Genomic DNA, 19,383 nt, shown 5'->3' with positions numbered 1-19,383 from the left:
CCACCCCAGGATGGGAGTTCCTCCCTCTGGGTCCCTACAGGCACTTTCTGTTCTGAGTTGAGGCTCCTCATGTCTGATTTGGATGGTTTTCCTGAGGGAGGGACCTGGGTTTGACTCAAACTGTGGAATTACAGCATCTGCTGAGTATCACAGCGCAATAAATATTTGTTCGAGGCCCATTCAAGGCCCATTAGTTAAGTTACGTAAGGGATGCTTTGGCTGGTCAATCACAGGTGTTGGCCAAGCTTTTGTGGGTTGAGTAGTTGTGAAGAATTTAACCCGTGATGCAGGGAGACAGGAAGGACTGTGCGTCCGGGGGCCAGTGGGGGCGGGGCGCAGACAGAGCGCATCAGACACCCGGCCCTCCGATCAGCTCCCATCTAAACGCGGTTATCCCAGCTAGATGCCGTTATTTTCACTGTTTGTTTTTAAAAAGCTAGAAGGGACAGTTCGTCTGGTGAGGGACCGCCTGAAGGTTCTTCATCGGTTCTGAAGCTCCATGAATGTTTAACAACTTAAAGGAAATTCACACACGTTTACTGAGCATTTATTAGTGCCTGACCCTTTCCTAATCACCCTACAAGAAAATTAACTCATTTTCCTAAAAGCAACCAATGAGGCAGGTCCTGTTATATCACCAATTGATGGGAGAGGAAACAGGCCTGGAAAGCTTGAACTTGCCCCAGGTCACACAGCAAGGAAGGCCCACAGGTGGGATTCAGATCTGGCAGTTAGCCCGCTGTGCTCATCTGCTGTGTGTGTTACACCTGAACTTACAAAGAGCACTTTTTCACTTTAGACTGGAGTCCTGTGCATGATTTAGTTTCATTACTAAGTTTTGAAAACCACTGACCGAGCCCAGACTTCCCATTTCACAGATGGGCACACCGAGGCCTGGGGATAGGGTCTGAATGGCTCCCGGTCACGCAGAGGTTTGTGATGGAGGCAGTAGAACCTGGGGTTCAGCGCCCAATCCGAGGCAATCCTAGAGATTAGCTACCTGCTGGCCCAAGCAGGTGGCTCTGCCGGGGTGCCTGCCGAGTGAAGCATGGTGGCCCAGGGGACAGGGGACAGGGGACAGGCAGATCTCGGTCCAGTCCTGGCTCTGCTGCTGATATTTGCTGTGACCTCCTCTCCGAGCCTATTTTCTCTCCCATGGTTTGGGGTTGTCATGGTGCCTCCCTCGAGCACTTCCCAGCACACAGGATGTGGGGGGTTGCAGGCAGACCCAACCAGGCAGAAGGTAAATAGGACCAGTTCAAACTTTCTGTCACTGAACACAGGATATGGTTTCACAAACATACTGCTGAACTGGCTGGCAGCTAGTAAACCGTGAATGACCACTTAGGCACTATTTCATCAATGATTTGTGACCATGCGCACTTAACACGTAATTAGTCCTGCGTGGACGGCTGGGCAGTCATGGCCAACTCGTAGGGGCCCCTGGCCTGGAGGTGGTGCTGGGTCCGCTTGCTGGCAGGCCGTTTGTTGTCAGCTACTAGGAGTGTCAATTCTGGGAGTAACTCAAACTGCACTTGTATTTAATTCAGTGCAAATGTAAACACCTGTTGCTTCTCAGGCATGTACAAGAAAGGAATTCTTTTAAACAAAGAAACGAAGGAAAGGACGGCAGATTTCACCAAAGGTTTTTATTTCAGCTGCGTTAGGACCTTGACTTTCTGCTCTCCGTTACTGAACGTGGCCAACTTTCTAAGCACTGGAAGGGATGGCCCAGGTTCTATTTCCTAATCCCAGTGGATTCAGGCGAGACCCTCACAAACTCACCCACCACCCACTAGACAAGCACGAGGCGAGCTGCGGGCCCCGTGCTCAGTGTGGACACCTGTGCCCAGGGCGGCCACTTCTCCCGGCCTCCGATCTTGAAGGATGGGGCCTTGACCACATGACAGCTCAGGCAGCTGTGCACAGCCCCCCAGGATTGGCAACCAGCTGTCAAGGCTTAGCAGCAGCAACCAAATAAATAAGAAGTGTTATCGTTGAGTTTATACAGCAGCATGTTCAAAAAACAAATCCAACACAGAAGTAAGTAAGGGGCCAGAAGTGCTTGGAGGGAGTGGGGGAGGGAGAATGTCACCGCAAAGTACTTCTCAGGACGCAGGAATCCTGTTGAGCTGGGCACACCAGCTTCACTCTAGAAGGTAGGGACGCTGGGTCAGGACTGTGCATGCAACTTCCCACGATGCCGGCCATTCTAAGTGACAGCACTAAAGCAGTCAGCTGTTCGTGGAGGTGAGCAGACTGCGCACGACGAGAGCTCCCCGAAGCCCTGCATTTGCCCGCGCAAGCGTACACACATGCCCACGCGAGCGCACACACATGCCCACGCGAGCGTACACACATGCACACACTGTTAGTGTAGCATCATCAGGCTGGGTGGCCACATGGGAGAGAGGTCCTGACAGTGACGTGCCCTGACCCCTCCTCTGGCCGGGGACGTGTCCTCACGCGGCCGACAGGAATGGAAAGAAGAAGAAGTCGAAGGCGAACTTCACGGCGCCGTGCACGGTGCTGCGCCAGTCCTGCTCGACCTTCACGTGCCGCCGGGCGGGTGACAGCTGGGCCATGCAGTTGAGGCAGCTGATGGCCTTGAGCTCAAAGACGGGCCACTTGCTGCCCAGGCGGCCCTCGAGGACGGTGCTGAACTCAATGAGGCTGCCGTGGCGCAGGCTGAGCAGCACGTCCTTGAACTCACTGCTGGCCCGCAGCACGATGTCCTTGGTGACGTCGTCCTCCTCCGGGCTGCGGGTGCTGTTGGCGCCGAAGGGCATGCCCACCGTGATCTCGAACTTGTAGCGGTCGAACTTCTTGATGTGGCAGGGGTGCTTGGCCAGCTGCTTGAGGCGGCAGAGCTCCTCCTCGGCCGTGGGCGCCCCGCCGGGGCTGCAGGTGGGGTAGGCCTCACCATACAGGCAGCGCATCCAGTCGCCCACGAAGAACGGGAGCATGTTGATGGCCGACTCGGCGCTGTTGTCGATGTCCGTCACCCGGACGTACTTGAAGCGGCCCGTCCACGTGACCCTGTGGCCCTCCAGGTGACTGCACAGGATCTGGGTGCGCGCCATGTTGGTCTCCTTCCAGGCCCGCGGCCCGCACAGAAAGCCATACTGCTGCCAGGTCAGCGTGGAGTTGTAGACCTTCATGCCCTCCGACCGGTACACGTAGAACCAGCAGAACAGAACGATGGCCGTGATCCACACCAGGATGAGCTTGACCAGGGAGCTCCGGGTCAGGGACTTCACCATCTGCACCACTGAGAAGTTGGCCTTGGTCCACCAGCGGAACAGCAGGGGGACACTGCAGACCCCCACGGTGACGGCAATCTTGGTGAGCTCCAGGGACACGAACCAGCGGGCAAACTGCACCAGGCCTGTCAGCGCCAGGCCGGCCACCAGGATGGGGAGAGCGAAGAGGAAGAGGAAGTAGCCGATGGATGCGCGGACCAGCCCCAGGCTGGTGGACTCGAGCAGGATGGCCACGGAGAGCTCGCACCACATGAAGCAGACCAGGTAGGGGACCAGGTAGCAGTAGGTGCCCTTGAAGTTGCGCAGCTGGGCCATGCGGAAGAAGAGGAAGAGCAGGTAGACGTAGAGCAGGCAGGGGACGCTGACATTCAGGATGAGGAGGTGGCCGACAGGCATGGTGAAGAAGGTCTGGCCCAGGAGCTTCAGGTAGCGGCAGTCGAAGGGCAGGCCGGGCAGGAAGGAAAGCAGGCCGGCGGCCACCTCCGTCACCAGGGCCCTCCGCGTGTAGGGCTTGGCAGACGTGCTCAGACTCATGTAGCTGGTGACGGTGAAGAAGACGCACACGACGGCCAGCTCGGAGCAGGGGATGCAGTCCTTGCTGGCGATGGGGAAGGAGAAGATGACGAAGACGACAGACAGCAGGAAGTGCAGGTAGGGCTCCAGGTGGTTCCAGCCGAAGTTCCCCTCGGCCTGCTCCACGTCCAGGTTGGGCTCGAAGCGCAGCAGCAGGCTCGTGAGGGTGTAGAAGCTCTCCCAGGCCTTGCTGTCCTGGAACACCTTGAGGGTGCAGATCACCATGGAGATGAAGGACAGGTAGAAGACGACCAGGGGCACGAAGAAGGCGAAGAAGTCGATGGTCAGGTTGCTGATGATGAAGAAGAAGATGAGGGCGTTGATGTGGTGGGTGGGGACGATGGTGGACAGCCAGTGCATGCCCGCCCGGGAGGCCATCTCGATCAGGTACTCTTTGATTTCCATGATGGCGTGCAAGGGGAACTTGACCACCTGTGGGGGGGGGGGGGGGAGAGAGGAAGATGGCCCTGGAGCCTGCACAGGAGCCCTGCTCGCTGTCATCGCGTGAGTCCCTGGGCAGAGTGACAACCAGCCCCCGTTTTCCCACGGCTGGGCCCTCTGACGCAGCGGCCCTCCGCCCCGTTAACGCCCTCTCCGTGTGGGAGCACCCTCCCCATGCTCCAGTCCCTGTGGACCCTCCCTCACTTCCACCCAATCCTGTGGGTCCTGGGCCCCTCCTCTGGGCCCCTGGAGCCCGTGCCTAATTCCTGACCTTCTGCCACGGTTTCTAGACTCACGTGTGCTGGTCTCCCTGCGACACCTCCAGTCCCCTCCCCATGGGGCCTCATGCTGTAGACAGCACAGCTCCGTGGGCTGCCGGTGTGGGAGCCAGGCCTGTCTCAGCTCCCTCGTGTCCCGTGCCTTGGCTGCCCACCCACTCAGGGGGATGGGAAGTGGTGCTTCACAAGCCCACGCTGGGCTCTAAACAGTCCCAGGAGGGGAACAGGAGCACAGGCTCCAGACAAGGGCGTTCCGTGCAGATGTGAAGCGCAGGGCTCAGCCCACCTTTACTGAATGGAGATGATTCGAGTGTGATGTGTCAGGAGACCCTATGAACCAGCTGCCTGCACCACCCGCCCCGTACTGCTTAGAACAGACACACGGCCCCACACGACCACATGCAAAGGCAGCCCCTTCCCTGCCTTGGGCGCCACTCCCCCAACCTCCACCCATTGCAAATGGCGGCGGTAACCCTTGGCCTTGGCCACAGCAAAGGACGGATGAAGGGCTGAGGGGGGTGAATTGGGGAGCAGCTTTGGGAATGTGGGAGGCGGTTCTGCCATCCAGGGCGGACCCCCACACCCGCCTGGCTTCCTGCAGAATTCCCTGCCAGGGCTCGGGGGAGAGGGGAGAGAGGCTGGAGCGGGTAGAACGGGAACATGGACGGTGCCAGTCCTCACGCACTGTGGCGGGGAGACGCGCAGGGGTCTGGGTGTGTCTGGAGGGGCCTGGGTCAGATCACACCGGGCAGTGGATCCTCAGAGGGACTGACCATGTGTGGGGGCAGGGAAGCCTGGCTGCGTGATGGAGCCCCCAGCAGTGTCCGGGTGAGGTAGGCAGCTCCACCTCCATGCTGCCCACCCCGCTGCGGGCCCGAGGAGGAAGGATCCTGGGTGAGCACAACAGAGCGACAACACTGGGATGGGGCTGTTGTCTGCCCGAGAGCCTATCACCTTAAGATGAGCAGGACACCGGGAAGCAAGCAGGCGTGTAGTTCTCCGCAGATGGGGGGTGGGCTTATAAAGGAGGCTGTATAGCTACACACGTGTATGTGCAAAGAACTACCCTCCTTCTGTATGTTTGTGACAGCCCACCGACTCGCTGTTTGAGAACAAGCAAGAAAATGACAAACGATGATACCAGCTGATGGCCGCCCCAGCTCCCTGGGGCCAGCAGCCTTCTGTATGGGTGGCACATGCCCACACCTGAGTGGAGATGGCGGTGGGTAGTATCTGGCACCACAGGGTTAGCCTTGGTGGGGATTTCTGACACTTGTCAGAAAGCAAAGAAGCGTCTGTGAGAGCGAACCTGCTCCAGGCTTCCTCTGGGAGGGGCCCCCTCAGAACGGAGCCGGACCAGCAGGCTAAAAATTAACAGCCATGGAATGAGTGCATGTGTGCATCAGCCGTGGCCTGCAGCTGGCCCTGCGGAGGTGGGCCTCGTAACAGCAGGACAGACGAAAGGCGCCCCAGAGCAGCTCACCATCATTATCTCTGTGCCCAACCAGCCCCAGCAGCCTCGAGGGATGCAGCCTGGAGGTGCCCAGTAGCTGGCATCTTACCATTAATCTGAAATCCTCACCTAATGTTCAGAGCCATTCACGCATTGATTTTGTTGAGGCCACACAAGCACATGGTTGAGAGGACTTTTAAGAGACAATGAAACTTCTAGAACAGGATTTCCGAGGTGCCCGGCCTCTGCCTGCACATTGCAGGGCCCGGGCCGCTAGGACAGGGGGTTCTCCTTTGAAGGCCCCAGCTCGGCCCTCTGAGCTCCCGTCCAAGCCCTACTCTGCAGCCCCACCGAATTGTGAGACTAAAAACATTTTCTATAGAGAAAGTCCACACAAACTCTTCTCTGACCAGGGAAGAAATTTTAAGAAATGAGTCAAGTTCTATGAAAGGACAGTAAAGAGCACTCTGGCCAGGTCTGAGGTCATCAGCCCCTCCACTGACACGAGAAAGCAAGCGAACAGAATGTGACAACGCGGCCGCTTTGAACTAATCATGTGGCAGCAAGTCGCTCTAGACTAGATGCTGCCCAACCCTAAGCGAAAACATTCACATGTTGGACTTTGCAGTGATTTCATGTAAAAACGGTTAGGATTTTAAAATACAGTAATACCTTGGTTTGCGAGCATAATTCGCTCTGGAGACAAACTACTCGTATTGCAAGACATCGCTCGTTTACGTCAAAATGTATTAGAAGTGTTTGCTCATCTTGTGGAACACTCACAAACCACGTTACTCACAATCCAAGGCTTTACTGTATTGCAGCATTTCCTTTCAAGAGGTTTTCATCTGTCACGAAAGGCTCGAGAAAGGCTTGGAGTCTGGAACATTCTGTGGGAGTCGCGTTAGCTCACAAACAGGCGCCTGTCATCTGTCACTTCAGGGGCAGAAGGCCCCCCCGAGTGCCTCCCTCTCTCTCTGAAACGCTATTAAACGCTGGAGCAGCTTTCCGTGCTCAGACGCCTGCTATGATTCATTCTCTCTCTTTTGCAAACAACTTTTAATGAGAAAAACTTGTAAGGAATCAAAGTGCTCTGACAGTTTCAGACCCTGAAAGGAAACACAGAACCTTGTTTATTTCTTATTGGAACATTTTAAATCTCTCTTTCCCAAAAAATGACTTTCAGCTATTTTACAGCACCGAGCTCATCACCCATAAGTAGGGTGACATAATTTGCTGTCCAAACCAGGGTGCTTCTGAAAGCCGGCGTTATTAGCAATTACGCGTGGACAATGCAAACTTGGACACCCGGGCCAGGGCCACCTGTGGGTCTTCTCCAACTTGCCCTTTCACCTTTGACCCTCACTGGCATTTGGGGAGTTACAATAACCATGGTAAGCACCTCACCGTCCTCCTCTCCTGTTAGTAAGGAAACCAACAGCATCTCTGTGAACACGCTTAGCCCAGACCTGCCTCTGCGTGGACCGTCCGTAACAGTCATGACCTCCCTTGGTCAAGTCCCTCGGCCATCCTGGCCCTGCGTCTCAGAACCATCACCTTGGACATGCTACCTGTCCTCTGGGGACTCTCACTCAGCTCCTCGGTCCTGAGCGTGGCCGTCATGCCTGCCGCTCTGGGCCCTGGTGTGTCCTGTAGCACTTTCTCTGCATCTGCCTCCCCTGGGAGGGCATCCCGGCCTGAGCACCACATCCAGGCTCCTAGCACAGTGCCGACACTGAGCTATGTCCAGCACAAGGGGCTTTGCAGACTTCCTGTCCCCTCCACGACCACTGCTGGGCCGAGCAGTCACCTGTCCACTTGACCACACTGAGGGTCGTCACACATGTCCCCACCAGCTGACACGTGCAGATCCTGAGGGCTCGTGGATGACCAGCGCCTGGGCTGTGGAGTGAAGGTTCACTTGCCCACAGGTCCCTGTGCTGACGGCCTGTCTGGGTTGGGGAGCCTGACTTCTGGAAACTCTGGCATTCTCTGCAAAGTGAGATAAGGGCCCAGCTGATTCAGCCCCATGAGCTGAACTGGGGGTGAACTTGCGGGAGGGCAGTGTGGCTACACTGCATGTGTGCACCCCAAGTCTCAGCAACATGGCCGAGAAAACAAAAGCTATCACACTAGGGCCTGACTGCCCGCCACTGCTGGCTCTCCTCATGAGCTGTGCGCTCCTCGCTTGTTCCTTCAGACCAGTACGGTCACCTCCTCACCACTCTGGCCTCCCTCCCCGCCGCCGGCTCTCAACCCAAGACGCCACAGATGCGGGTAAATAGGCGTCCTTGCAGGATCCTCCCAGTCTCCTGGGTGCTAGCAGTTTTGGGGGGAAGGCATCTTCGAGGAACTAACCTCCATTCTGTACTGTAAGTGGACAATTTATCAAGATGACAACGTCTAAATGAAAGTCGGAGTCCAGTGCCCAACACCCTGCACCCCACACAGCGTTTTGTGGAGAATGACACAAGAAGGGTGCCCATGCTCATGTCACCCACCGAGCGTGCCATCCCCGACGGCGCCCATAGTTTCGGGGCCTGAGTACCTGTGACAGTGTCCCTTTATGAGGATGCGTCCTTACAGGGCAAGTCCCAGGAGGCTCCGTGCTGGGCGGGGGCTCCCACCCATCCCTTCCCAGGAAGTACAGGAAGGGCAGGTGGGTGCCCCCAGCTGCTCACCTTCAGGCGCAGGGGCAGGTCCTCGGGGCTCTTGCCCGCCAGCTCGTCGTCCTCGTCGTCCTCCAGGAACAGGTTGGTGGGGATGATGCCCTTGGCGTACTTCTTGGTGATCTCCACAAAGTCGTCCAGCGCGATGTAGTTCTTGGCTGGAGCACAGGGAGAACGGCACGGGGTCGGTTCACACTCCAAGCACACTCACCCCGTGTGGACTGGCAGGGCAGGGACGGTGGCTGGGGCCACGCTGAGACAGGGGCTGAGAAGCCCGCCTCTGTCCTGGGCGGGTGGGTGAGGACAGGCTGATGGGGAGGAGGGCAGAGTGCCAACCCCCACCCTCACCTCCTCATACTGGTGACATGCCATCCCTCCCCAAAGCGTCCCTCCCTCTTAGCTCCTCATGCCCAGGGTCTGCTGTCCCCAAGCCCAGCTCAAATGCCAGCCCTTTAACCACCTTGCCTGCCAGTGCCTCTCTGCCACCTTCTCTCCCTCAGCCCTGGCTTCTCACCGCCACACTGGACCCCTCCATTCAACACGCACCACTAAGGTCCTCCTACGTGCTGGGCACTTTCCTGAGCACTGGGAAACGCTTGGAACAGGGGAGCAGCCCAGCGTGTGCCCAAGTCTGGGCTCTCAGTCTGTGGGGCATCACACCCAGTGCGGCGGGACGGCCCGAGAGCCACGTCTACGTGGTGCTCCAGGAGGCGGGGGAGGGAAGGGACACAAGCCGTCCCCATCCTGGACAGGCTGCCGGATGCACAGCTGGCCCGGCCCCACCTCGTCTGTTGTTCACCAGGTGCTTTCTGAGGCCTCCGTGGGGGGTGGGGGGGGGCTGTGTTCCAAGAGCTGGGGACACAAGCTGACCACAGAACACAGCAAAGCAGCAGCAACAACAAAGGAAACAGTGTCCAGACCACAGCGAGCACCACCGGACGGGGCGGGATGGGGCGGGGCGTGGAGAAGGGGGCACTCACTGATTCGGGGGTCAGGATTCAAGGACAGCACCCCAGATGCAGTGGTCACTATAAGAGCTGGGGTGAGGCCACGTGGCTGGCTGTTGCGGGGTGGCCACATGGGGCTGAGTGGCCTGGTGAGGGCTATATGTGGAGCTGTGGATGGCATCGGACACCATGAGACTGGCCACCCAGAAGGGGAGTGTGGACATAGCGGGGGTCTAAAGACAGGTCCCTGGGGTGACTCCAATGTTCAGAGTGCTGGGAGACAGGAAAACCGTGTGACGACACTTAAGAGGAATGTCCAGTGTGGCACCAAGGACACTGGAGATACACTGCTGTGCCTCCCCTGAACGGGGCAAGGGCAGTCTGTGCCCCCGTCTGCCCATGGCCTCCAGACGGCCAGGATTCCATGTCACCACAGCTCTGACATTTCCAGATAGACTCCAGCCCAGCAGGAAGGTGGATGTGTGTCCCCTCTGTCTGATGTCCCCTGTCCCCCCGATGCAACAGAAGCCCTGGGCACTGGCGGGGTCCTTTGGCCCTCTAATGTGTAAGAGGGAGAGATTGACACCCAGAGCGAAAAACGAGACCGGCCTGATGTCACGTGAGGAGTGACAGAGCCAGGAGGGGGGGACCCGTGTGTCTCCTCCGGGATGGGGGCCCGGGGCACTGATACCAAGAGCCCACCCACGCGGTGCGCAGCTGCACCCGGAGGTTTGATGGTCTCTTCCAGTTGGGTGTCCCAAAGGCAGCCCAGCTCCCTGAGCCCCCAAACCTCCATCCTTTCCCCCCACCAAGCTCGGCCCTACGTCCCTACTTCCTAGAGCCCATGCCGGGTGCAGAGCCCCCGCTCCCCCGCGGGGAGCCCCACCTCTCTCTCCCTTCACCGGCTAGCTGCCTCCTCACTCCTGCTGACTGGCTCAGGCACCTGGATATGCCCACACTCGCGGTTCTCTGTCCCACGGGGACTGTCATGCTGCCACTCTCCACCCGCGTCAGCCTTCCTGCTATAGCGTGGGCTCCCAAAGGGGAGGGTCCAGTCACAGAGCCCAGAACTGACACCCAAACCACAGCCCCAAATGGAATGGACTGAAAACCATCATGCCTCCGAGAACCTGGGCGGGGAGTCCAGGCCCAGGCTCTGCAAGGAGTGGACGCTGTGCCCAGTGTGGTGGGCGCGACATCATGGCCAAAGCTGTGGTGGGCAGAGGACTGGCGGCCGTACTCACATTCGCTGCTGACCAGGCGCTCCAGCACCCGCCTCTGCTTCTGCAGTGACTTGGGGACAGGGCCTGGCTGTGCCCCTCCATCTGTGGGGACAGAGTAGCTTGAGGATCAAGGCAGGTCGACTGTCCCCTCATACTCGCAGCCCATGCACTCCTACGGGGTGTCCCTGAGCTCTGGGGACCCCAGGTCTCCACACACCCCTTGATGGATACTGCAAGGGCCACTCCTCTGGACAGTAACCTCTGGCCTCCACCCACTAGGGTGACTCCACACCCTGCAGGGCACTCCCATCCCCTCTACGGACACAACCAGAGCACTGGACACACCATGCTCTGTGGTCAGTGTAACCTGTCCCCAAACACCTTTGCTGGCATTGCCCTTGGTGTGATTTTTCCCCTGGAAAAGACTGTGAATTCCCCAGGGATAAGGGCCAGGCCTTTCCCGTGTCCCCAGCCCCCGTGCTGGAGTCTGTTCAATGAATGAACACAGCCAGGGTTGAAATATCCTGTCCTTTGTCAACATCCAGCCACCCGCCACACCCCAGCTGGGCAAGCATTCTCTGAGCTAGTCCTGGGTGCCACCCACTGAGGCGTGCCTTTGCAGGGCAGGTCAGGCAGGCACAGACAGGAGGGCAGAGAGAGACAGCAGGAGGGGAGGGGCTCTGTGACAGAGGGGAGAGGGTAGCAGGTGGGGGCCAGGTGGGGCCACTGTAGGGGGTCTCTGGGGCTCCACAGGGGGTGGCCCCAGCTCTGCCACATCAAGCATACCTTTTAGGGGCACCACATGAGCCCCAGGAAGGGAACCCCAAGAACAGGAGGATGCCCCAGGAATGGCCCTACCTAGGCCTTATGGGAGACCCATGATATCCCCACAAGAAGGTTCCAGGGGGCCCCTACTTAAGCTCCCACAAGGAAGCCCCCGGAGTTCCAGCAGGAAGACCTTCCCAGGGGAAGGCCCGGGACCCGCCGGAGGGCCACGCACCGTGCTCGTTGACCTGGCCGACGTTCTCCAGCAGCTCAGACACGGCCACCTGCTTCTTCTTCTTGGGGTTGAGCTTCCAGTACATGACCAGGGCTGCCTTGCGCACGGCCCGCTCCAGGTCGGTCTCGGAGGACAGCTGCTTTACCTCCTGCTCGTTCTCAGAGGTGATGCCTACGAGACGGAGGCGTTAGCGGCCTGGAAGCTAGTGCCGCTCTGCCTGGGGTGCTCTAGGAAGGGGCTCACGCGAGGGCTTTACAGGCACCTCTGGTCACCAGGGCAGGAAAGGACATCTGGCCCAAGCCCCGGCCGGCACCCACTCTGTAGGTCACAGACACGGCCTGACACTAGGGGCCGGCCACTTCCCGCAGGCAGGATAATGTGGTGAGTGACCACCTACGGACAGGCTACGCCTCACTGCCCCCCAAAGCCCTGCCCCTCCTGGCAGCCTTCAGGCTCTCCAGCTTTGCCAGGACGAAGCTGACCTCCTCTGGCTCAGGAGTCAATTCAGGTGAGAACCCAGGAGGTGTCTACACCAACACAAGCTCAAGAATGAAAATGGCTTCCTTGGTTACATGTCCCACGTTACGTGCGCTCCAGAAACACTGTCTAAATGACAGAGTGACTGGCAGAGTGGAAACTATACTTCCTTCTCAATGGCGCCACCAGCACTAGTTTTCCTGTTGTCATCGTCGTAGCTGTACTTGAGCAAGCAGCACGTGTCCTGCGGGCCCAGACCCACCTTTTCTGTCCGCCAGGCACCGGCGGAGCAGCTTCACGGCCTCGCGCCGGCCCTGCTTGGCGGCCAGGACCAGCCAGTCCACGGCTGTGCAGTTGTTGAGCTCCTCGTCCCCGTCGCTGGCCAGCTGCAGGTAGTGTCTCCCCACCTGCAACGAGACGCCGCGAAGCCGCGCTCGGAAGCCGCGCTCGGCAGCCGCCTCCACGAGAAGCGGGGCTCCTCCACATCTTGGCTCTGACCTGCTCCCCGAAGCCCGGCAACCTGGGGCACCTGGGACCCTCTCCCTCCCCAAGATCCCCGACAACCCGCCTCCTCTCACCCTGCTGCCACCCAGGCCAAGAAGAACGGTGACAAGAACGGGGTCCCATTAGCGTGTGTACAAGGTTGAGCCTGTTGGATCCTCCTGGAGCTTGCGCCTCACAAGACCATGAGGAGGGTCTGGCACCCCCTCCACAGAGGGGGTGAGAGTGGGGGTGGGGTACCGAGGACACGCGTCATGGAGGCGGTGGGGCCCAAGACCGCTGTGACGGGGACAAGGGAGAGGAACAGCTGCTCCCCAGAGGGGTGGCGGGAGGAAAATGACCCAGCAAACCAGGAAACATGACAACGGGGCCAGGCACACTGCTCCCCACGCCCGGTTCACATGGCCGAGCTCTGGGCCAGGCCCGCTGTGCTGCGGGCTCCGGCCTGCGCCTCCTACCAGATGCCACGGTCCTCACCTCCGTCTGTGCTTTGGGGTCCCCGGCCTTAGCCTTCTCCAGGACTTCTTCAAAGGGGGTTTCCACATCTCCCTTCATGGGCCCTTTAACACGGGAAAAACAAACAGAATGTCACGAAGCTGGTCCTCGTCACTTGTAAGGGAAGTGGAGAGGACAGCAGGAATGGGCTCTGGGCCTGGAGCACCTCCTTACGTGAAAATCCAGATCAGGAGTGTGAGAGGCAATAGAGAGAGAGGACCCCACAAAGCTCCCCCCATGATGAAGCAACTACAGTGGACTCCCGGGGAGCGGGGCACAGTGGGGGGGGGGTTCAGCAGCAGCTCAGTCTCTTTGGTGGGTGTCACGGGAAGGACGAGGGGCACAGATCGAGTCCCACCATCGCCCCTCAGCTCACTGCAGCTCTAGAAAGCCCTGAGGCTCAGGTGTGAAAGCCCCCATGTCCAGCATCCCAATAAACCAACCAAATTAGTGTTTTGTAAGATTGTAGTCTACACACACATGGTTTTTGGAAGTCATAATCAGAGCACATGCATGTTGAGGTACATATATTTATTTACACTAGTGGGTTATAACCCATTTCCCACACTGATGTGTAGTGAAAGTGACCACTTCAGTGGCTCAGAAACCCCACTGAGGGGACATACTCAGGACACTCTCATCTCTGTCTGGTCACTAGGTTACTCCCAACACTCCTTAGTTTTATAAAACGGTGCCACGAGCCCTTCTGTGTGTATACATGCTTTTTTGGGGGGGTTATTCTCTTAGCATAGGTTCTTCAGTTGAATTTCTAGGCCCAAGGGTCCAAATGTCATATGGCTCGTGCTGTATTTTACTTTCTAAAAAGTTAGCCCAACTGACAAAAGTGTCATGTAACCACCAATGTCTCTATACCTCACTGGCAGTGGGTAGCATAACAATAAAAGGTTTCTGAAAAATCATTTTTTATCCGTCCTTTTCTTTGATTTACGCAACCAGTGCTCGGGGCAAAGCCTGACTCCACACCTAGCCTCCGTCCATTGCCACACCCCACTTCAGTGGGTAGCAAGATGCCTGACAAGGACACGTGGGGTATGGCTGGAGCATTGTCAGCCACATAGTAGGTGCTTATTTTTAAAATTTTTTTTTAAATTGGGGAATCGGGGGAGGGAAACAGTGTTGGGGAATCGGGCAAGGGGACCAGCCAAGTTGTTGTTCTTCAGTCTTCATTGTGGAGGGCGCCAGTCGCTATCCGGCTTCCTGTCGGCAGCTCGTGGCCTCTAAGCTCAAGGTGCTGTGTTCAGTCTTAGTTGCAGGTGGGCGTAGCCACCATCCCATGCAGGAGTCGAACCAGCAGCCTTGTTGTTAAGAGCGCGCGCTCTATCCACTGAGCCATCCGGGCAGCAGCTCAGCTCAAAGTGCCGAGTTCAGTCTTAGTTGCAGGCGGGCATAGCCCACCATCGGACAGGCAACCTTGTTAGGAGCACGTGCTCTCACCAGCTGAGCCATCCTGCCACCTGTTGGCAGCTCAGCTTAGGCGCAATATCACTGGCCCATGTGGGAATCGAACTGGCGGCCCTGTTGCTCAGAGCTCGCGCTCTTAAGCTAACTCTTAACCAACTGAGCCACTCAGCCGGCCCTAGTAGGTGCTTATTAAGAACTAACAGATTCACTCTCTAAATGGAAACAGAAGGCAGCATTAAAGGGAACAAGAACAGTCCCCATTACAACCACCCGATGACGAGCCTTCACTGTCCGCTCGTCCAGGCCTCCTGCCCGGCTGAGCCAGCTCTGCAGTGGTGAATGCCGCCGGCCCTGTTTATGGCGCTCGACTCTACGGGACACAGGACCCCAGGAGGAGGCAGCAGGGGCAGTGGCCTAAGGTGACACAGACTTCAAGGCTCGAAGGTGGAGGCGTCACATCCGTTTTGGAGAAGGCCTGGGGGGCTGGGGACAGCTCAAAGTGGAGGAGGGTTATTCAGGAGACCGCACTGGTCAGGCCCAGGCACCGCAGCCCTCTTGGCGGGCAGCTCACAAACATGGAGACACCTCTCCCTGCAAGGTTCAGACCGGGCTTCCTCACCGCGGTCCACAGGGGCCTCGCCAGCGATGGCTTCAGGGCCCAGGGTGCCTGCCCCTTCCCCAGCGGTCCTGGCTCTCAGTGCGTCCTGAGTCATCAAGGTCAGTTCTCCCTTCTGGCTGCTGTCACACCCCCTCGGCCCTGGAATGTACTTTCTGGCTGAGGGCTCAGGCTGAAGAGAAGAGGAGAATGCAAAGCTGCAGACTCCAAGCCAGGTCTGTCCTGCGGGCTCAGAGGGAGGGCGTGTGCACATGGGGGCGTCTGACCTGTGTGACTCCACCTTCAGCATCAAAGTGCCGCGTGATCCAGCAAGAGCCATTTTCAGCCCAGGGGTTAACATCCACCCTCCAGCAGGACGGCTCATGAAGAACGAGACACCGCGTTAAGTGACTGGTCCAGAGTCGGTGCTCACAAAACGGGACCCTTCCCTGCTGATGCTGCACTTCCCAGCCCAACGCCCGATTCATAAACCCACGTTCTTTCTTTTTTTTAAAAATCAGAATCTAGAAGATTCAAGCATACATCTGTTGTCTAAAAAGATTATTCTAGTCGTGATTAATTTTTCACAGAAGTTATTCATAGCCTGACATTTGAAGAAGTCTCCCCAATATACAGACTCTCTCTGAAACATACACCAGACCTTCACTGTTGCAGCCTCCATTCGGCACTAGCGGAGAGAGCTCGACAACCACTCAAATGTGGGCCTCACGCTGCAGCCCAATCACAGGGTTGTGGCTTTTTCCACAAAGTGGGAGCGTTCACGCAGGTCGGAGGCAAACCCAACGGTCTCACCTCTCAACGCCAGAAGGAACACAGCCAGAAGCCGGCTGGGCGGGCGCAGACACCACGGACCATGAAACACACGTACGCGGTCCTTGACGCTGGACCTCCATCCCTGGCTTTCTCTGATACCAGACCTTGATGTCCCTGTCAGGGACCCACCCTCCCCCACTCTCGGACCTCAGGGTCTGGTGGCACTGCCCCTCACCCCGCGCTGCAGGGTGGGTACAGCAAGCCCACCTGGCCCATCAGAGGGCTCCACCTCCCTGACCATAGCGCTTGGTTCAGGGGGCACATACAGACCCAAGTCAGGACAGTGAGGTTTGGGCTCAGCTTCTGGGAAATGGGCTTCCTCCTTCTGCTGGGTCTCGGCGGCCGGACACTGGCTTGGGGCCTGGGAGGGCTGCCCATGGGGAGGGCCCACCTGACAGTGAAGGCACGTGGGAAAGTGGGGCGGGGCAAGATTCCTTATTACATCATCTCAGCCCCTGTGTCCAGCTGTGTGTCAAGCCAGCACATCTAGATTATAGACACGTGGGATGAATAAATCCCCGCCACCTGCTTTTTACAGGGTGTATCAATTTACATGGGGTTTCTATGTCACTTGCAACTGAAAAGGTCCTGACTCATTTTTGAAAACCTTTCATCAATCACAAAACAGCAGCGGTTGGAGCTATGTGGCCTTGGGCAGGTGTCCTCACATCTGCTAGGACCCATGGAGAACCACGCCCCCATCTTTTAAATGATTTATCCCTCATGGGTCCCATGCACTTGACTTATTATGTTTGCTACACTGAACTAGCAAATGACCCGTCATTTTCTCACGTGCTGTCTAGGGGAGGAGCATGCCAGGCACAGCCCATCACCTGGGACAGTGTCTCTCCCAACTCCCGTGGCCTTCACAGGGGCAACCCGTGTCCATGGGTCCAACCCAGCTCCACCCTCCAGCTTCCAGCACAGCGCTGGACAGTGCAGCTCGGGGAACACTGAACCTCCTTGGTCTCCACACCCACCATCCAGGACCAAGCTCTGACCCCACCGGCAAACTGCCCCACCACCTACCCGGGGGCTTCTCAGACCTGATGCCACTGGTCCCCTCCGCTCCCTCTCCACCCGCCCCTCAGCTGCCACCTCGTCTCTCACATGCCCCGATCCTCACTGGCCTCGGCTTCCACGGCCACCACACAGGCCATCTCCACACAGTGGCCAGGGTGGCTTCGTCTTTATGTGACAGATCATGTCATTCTTCTCAGTTAAACCCTCTAGCACCCCCAAAAACACCCATTCTCCTTATCTGGGCCCTAGAGGCCCCGCTTGGCCTGGCTGACCACTTGACCCCTGCCCAGGGCGCCATCAGCCTGAGGCCCTGACGTCCAGCACACCCGCACGGTCAGGTCCTTCTCCATTTACTCACCCAGCATCTCCCCTCCTGGGGGTGGGACCCTGCCTGTCCCGCCCCGCCCACTGTCCCCTGCACCCAACTGGGCAGGCCCTCGGTCAGTGCTGGGCTGAACGCTTGCAGCCAGGCTGCACCCTCCCCCGATGGCTCCGTCACCATCCCTGACTGTGGCCTTGTGGTTGCCTAAGCGAGCTCTGGCTGGCCCGCACTGACAGCAGGGATGCCTCAGGAACTCAGCAGTCCTGCGGGCTGACCATCCATCTGCTGTGATCCACCGAGGTCGGCAGAAAGGGCGTCTCGTGTACCATGGGCCCTGCACAGTGCTCACCCCCTCAGGACTCAGTTACTTGTACACTTGTTTTTCTCTGGCCCAGGGAGCCTGGGGGGCAGGCCTGAGCCTCTATCCCGTGGCCAGAGACGACTCTGGGGGCCAGCCGACGAGCCCAGGCTCAAATCCCAGCGGGCTCTGCTTTGCTCATGCACAGGGGACTGCTTCATGTCTACCACACAGGATTCTCTGCAGCAACTGACCTGAGGCACTGGGAACACGCTAGCATTCCACTGTTGGTCATGGCTGTCACGGGCAGCCTGTCATGGTGGGCAGGCACGGACTCACAGTCTGTGTTCAAACCTCGACTTTGTCCCTCTTCCCCTGGGTTTTCTCATCTGAAAAGTGTCGGCGAAGTGAGTCAACATAGATAACAACTGAAGTGGCGTCTGGCACGGAGAGGCGAATATTCGCTCTCGTTGTAACCTACTGCTGCCTAACTGATGCTCATTACACCTTTGCTGGATGGACAGGTGAGTTAACTAATTGGAACTGACCTGAAAAGCCACTTCCGGGTAGGTGCTGTCTGAGTTGTGTCAGGACTGCAGGGGGAGGCCTTCTGAGTCCACATCAGTGACCAGCGACAACTCAGAGCAGCTGAGAAAGTGAATAGCACAGCCCGGACATAGGGTGCTGGGACCCGCCCAAGGCTTGGTCTCCCCTCTCCTCCCCTGCCTTCCTCCCCTCCCCTCCGCTTGAGGACAGAAGCCAAATAGAAACCACATCTGTTTCCTGACTCTTCTTATCTGAACCTTACAGTCTTGACTCTGTCTTCTCAGGGCTGTTTTGCATCAGCCAGATTGAAGCCACGCGGTTCCCAGCCCCGGTCTCTATGCCCTGCGGCCGGGAGACATCTGTGGCTGGGCTGAGATTCCAGGGTCAGGCCCTGGCCTGCCCAGAAGCTTGGAGACAAAGAGGAAAAGGTGGGGATCTCTGAAGGAGATGAAGACCGGGAGAGCCCAAGGTGGGCGCTGGCCCAGCGTGAGCTGCACAGGGAGCCTCGGCCGCTGCACCCAGAGCCCGGAGGTCGCTGAGGCTCCGCTGGGAGGGGCGGGTTAGGACAGGAGATGTGTGTCGCCTGTGTGCCCGTCACTCAGTAGCTGGTCACTTGGGCAAGTCTGTGCCTCTGTTTTTTCAGCTGTAAATGGGGATACCAATAGAGCTTCCCTTCAGGACTACTGTGAGGGGTCACACGGGCCCTGAGGACAGTGGTCCCCACAGCAGATGCTCATCATGGGTTTGGGGCCTCTGCATGGGGGGCCTTGCTGACTAGGGATAATCACCTAGGCAACCTGCACCTCTAGGGGAAAAACAACATGACAAAGGCTGGGTGAGCTGGAGAGAGGTGAGGTGAGGGGTGGGTGGGTGGCAGCGTGGGTGGCAGGGCAAGGCTTCCTTAACTCACACAGACCAGCTGGGGGGAAACGTAGCCCCATCTCAACTCAGCCTGGGAACAGGGGAGAGCTGTCACAGGGTCCCGCCCCGAAGTGGTGGACATAAAAGAAAGCATACACTCCC

General features: G+C 58.0%; 1 protein-coding gene across 1 annotated transcript in view; it reads right to left on the bottom strand.

Annotated features, from left to right (window-relative positions):
- Positions 1–1,634: 1,634 nt before the first annotated feature.
- Positions 1,635–19,383, bottom strand: part of WFS1 (wolframin ER transmembrane glycoprotein) — a 26,543-nt gene continuing 8,794 nt past the window's right edge. Inside the window, exons 3-8 of the mRNA XM_019628455.1 lie at positions 13,303–13,385; positions 12,587–12,731; positions 11,848–12,018; positions 10,869–10,949; positions 8,690–8,835; positions 1,635–4,268 (exon numbers count right to left, since the gene is read on the bottom strand). Of these exons, the coding sequence (XP_019484000.1) occupies positions 2,463–4,268; positions 8,690–8,835; positions 10,869–10,949; positions 11,848–12,018; positions 12,587–12,731; positions 13,303–13,385 (2,432 nt within the window). The 3' untranslated portion in view covers positions 1,635–2,462. The remainder of the gene's footprint in view (positions 4,269–8,689; positions 8,836–10,868; positions 10,950–11,847; positions 12,019–12,586; positions 12,732–13,302; positions 13,386–19,383) is intronic.

Source organism: Hipposideros armiger, unplaced genomic scaffold, assembly GCF_001890085.2.
Source record: "Hipposideros armiger isolate ML-2016 unplaced genomic scaffold, ASM189008v1 scaffold_790, whole genome shotgun sequence".
Classification (NCBI taxonomy): Eukaryota; Metazoa; Chordata; class Mammalia; order Chiroptera; family Hipposideridae; genus Hipposideros; species Hipposideros armiger.
The sequence above is the reverse complement of the archived record's forward strand: the minus strand, read 5'-3'. Positions and strand labels throughout refer to the sequence as shown.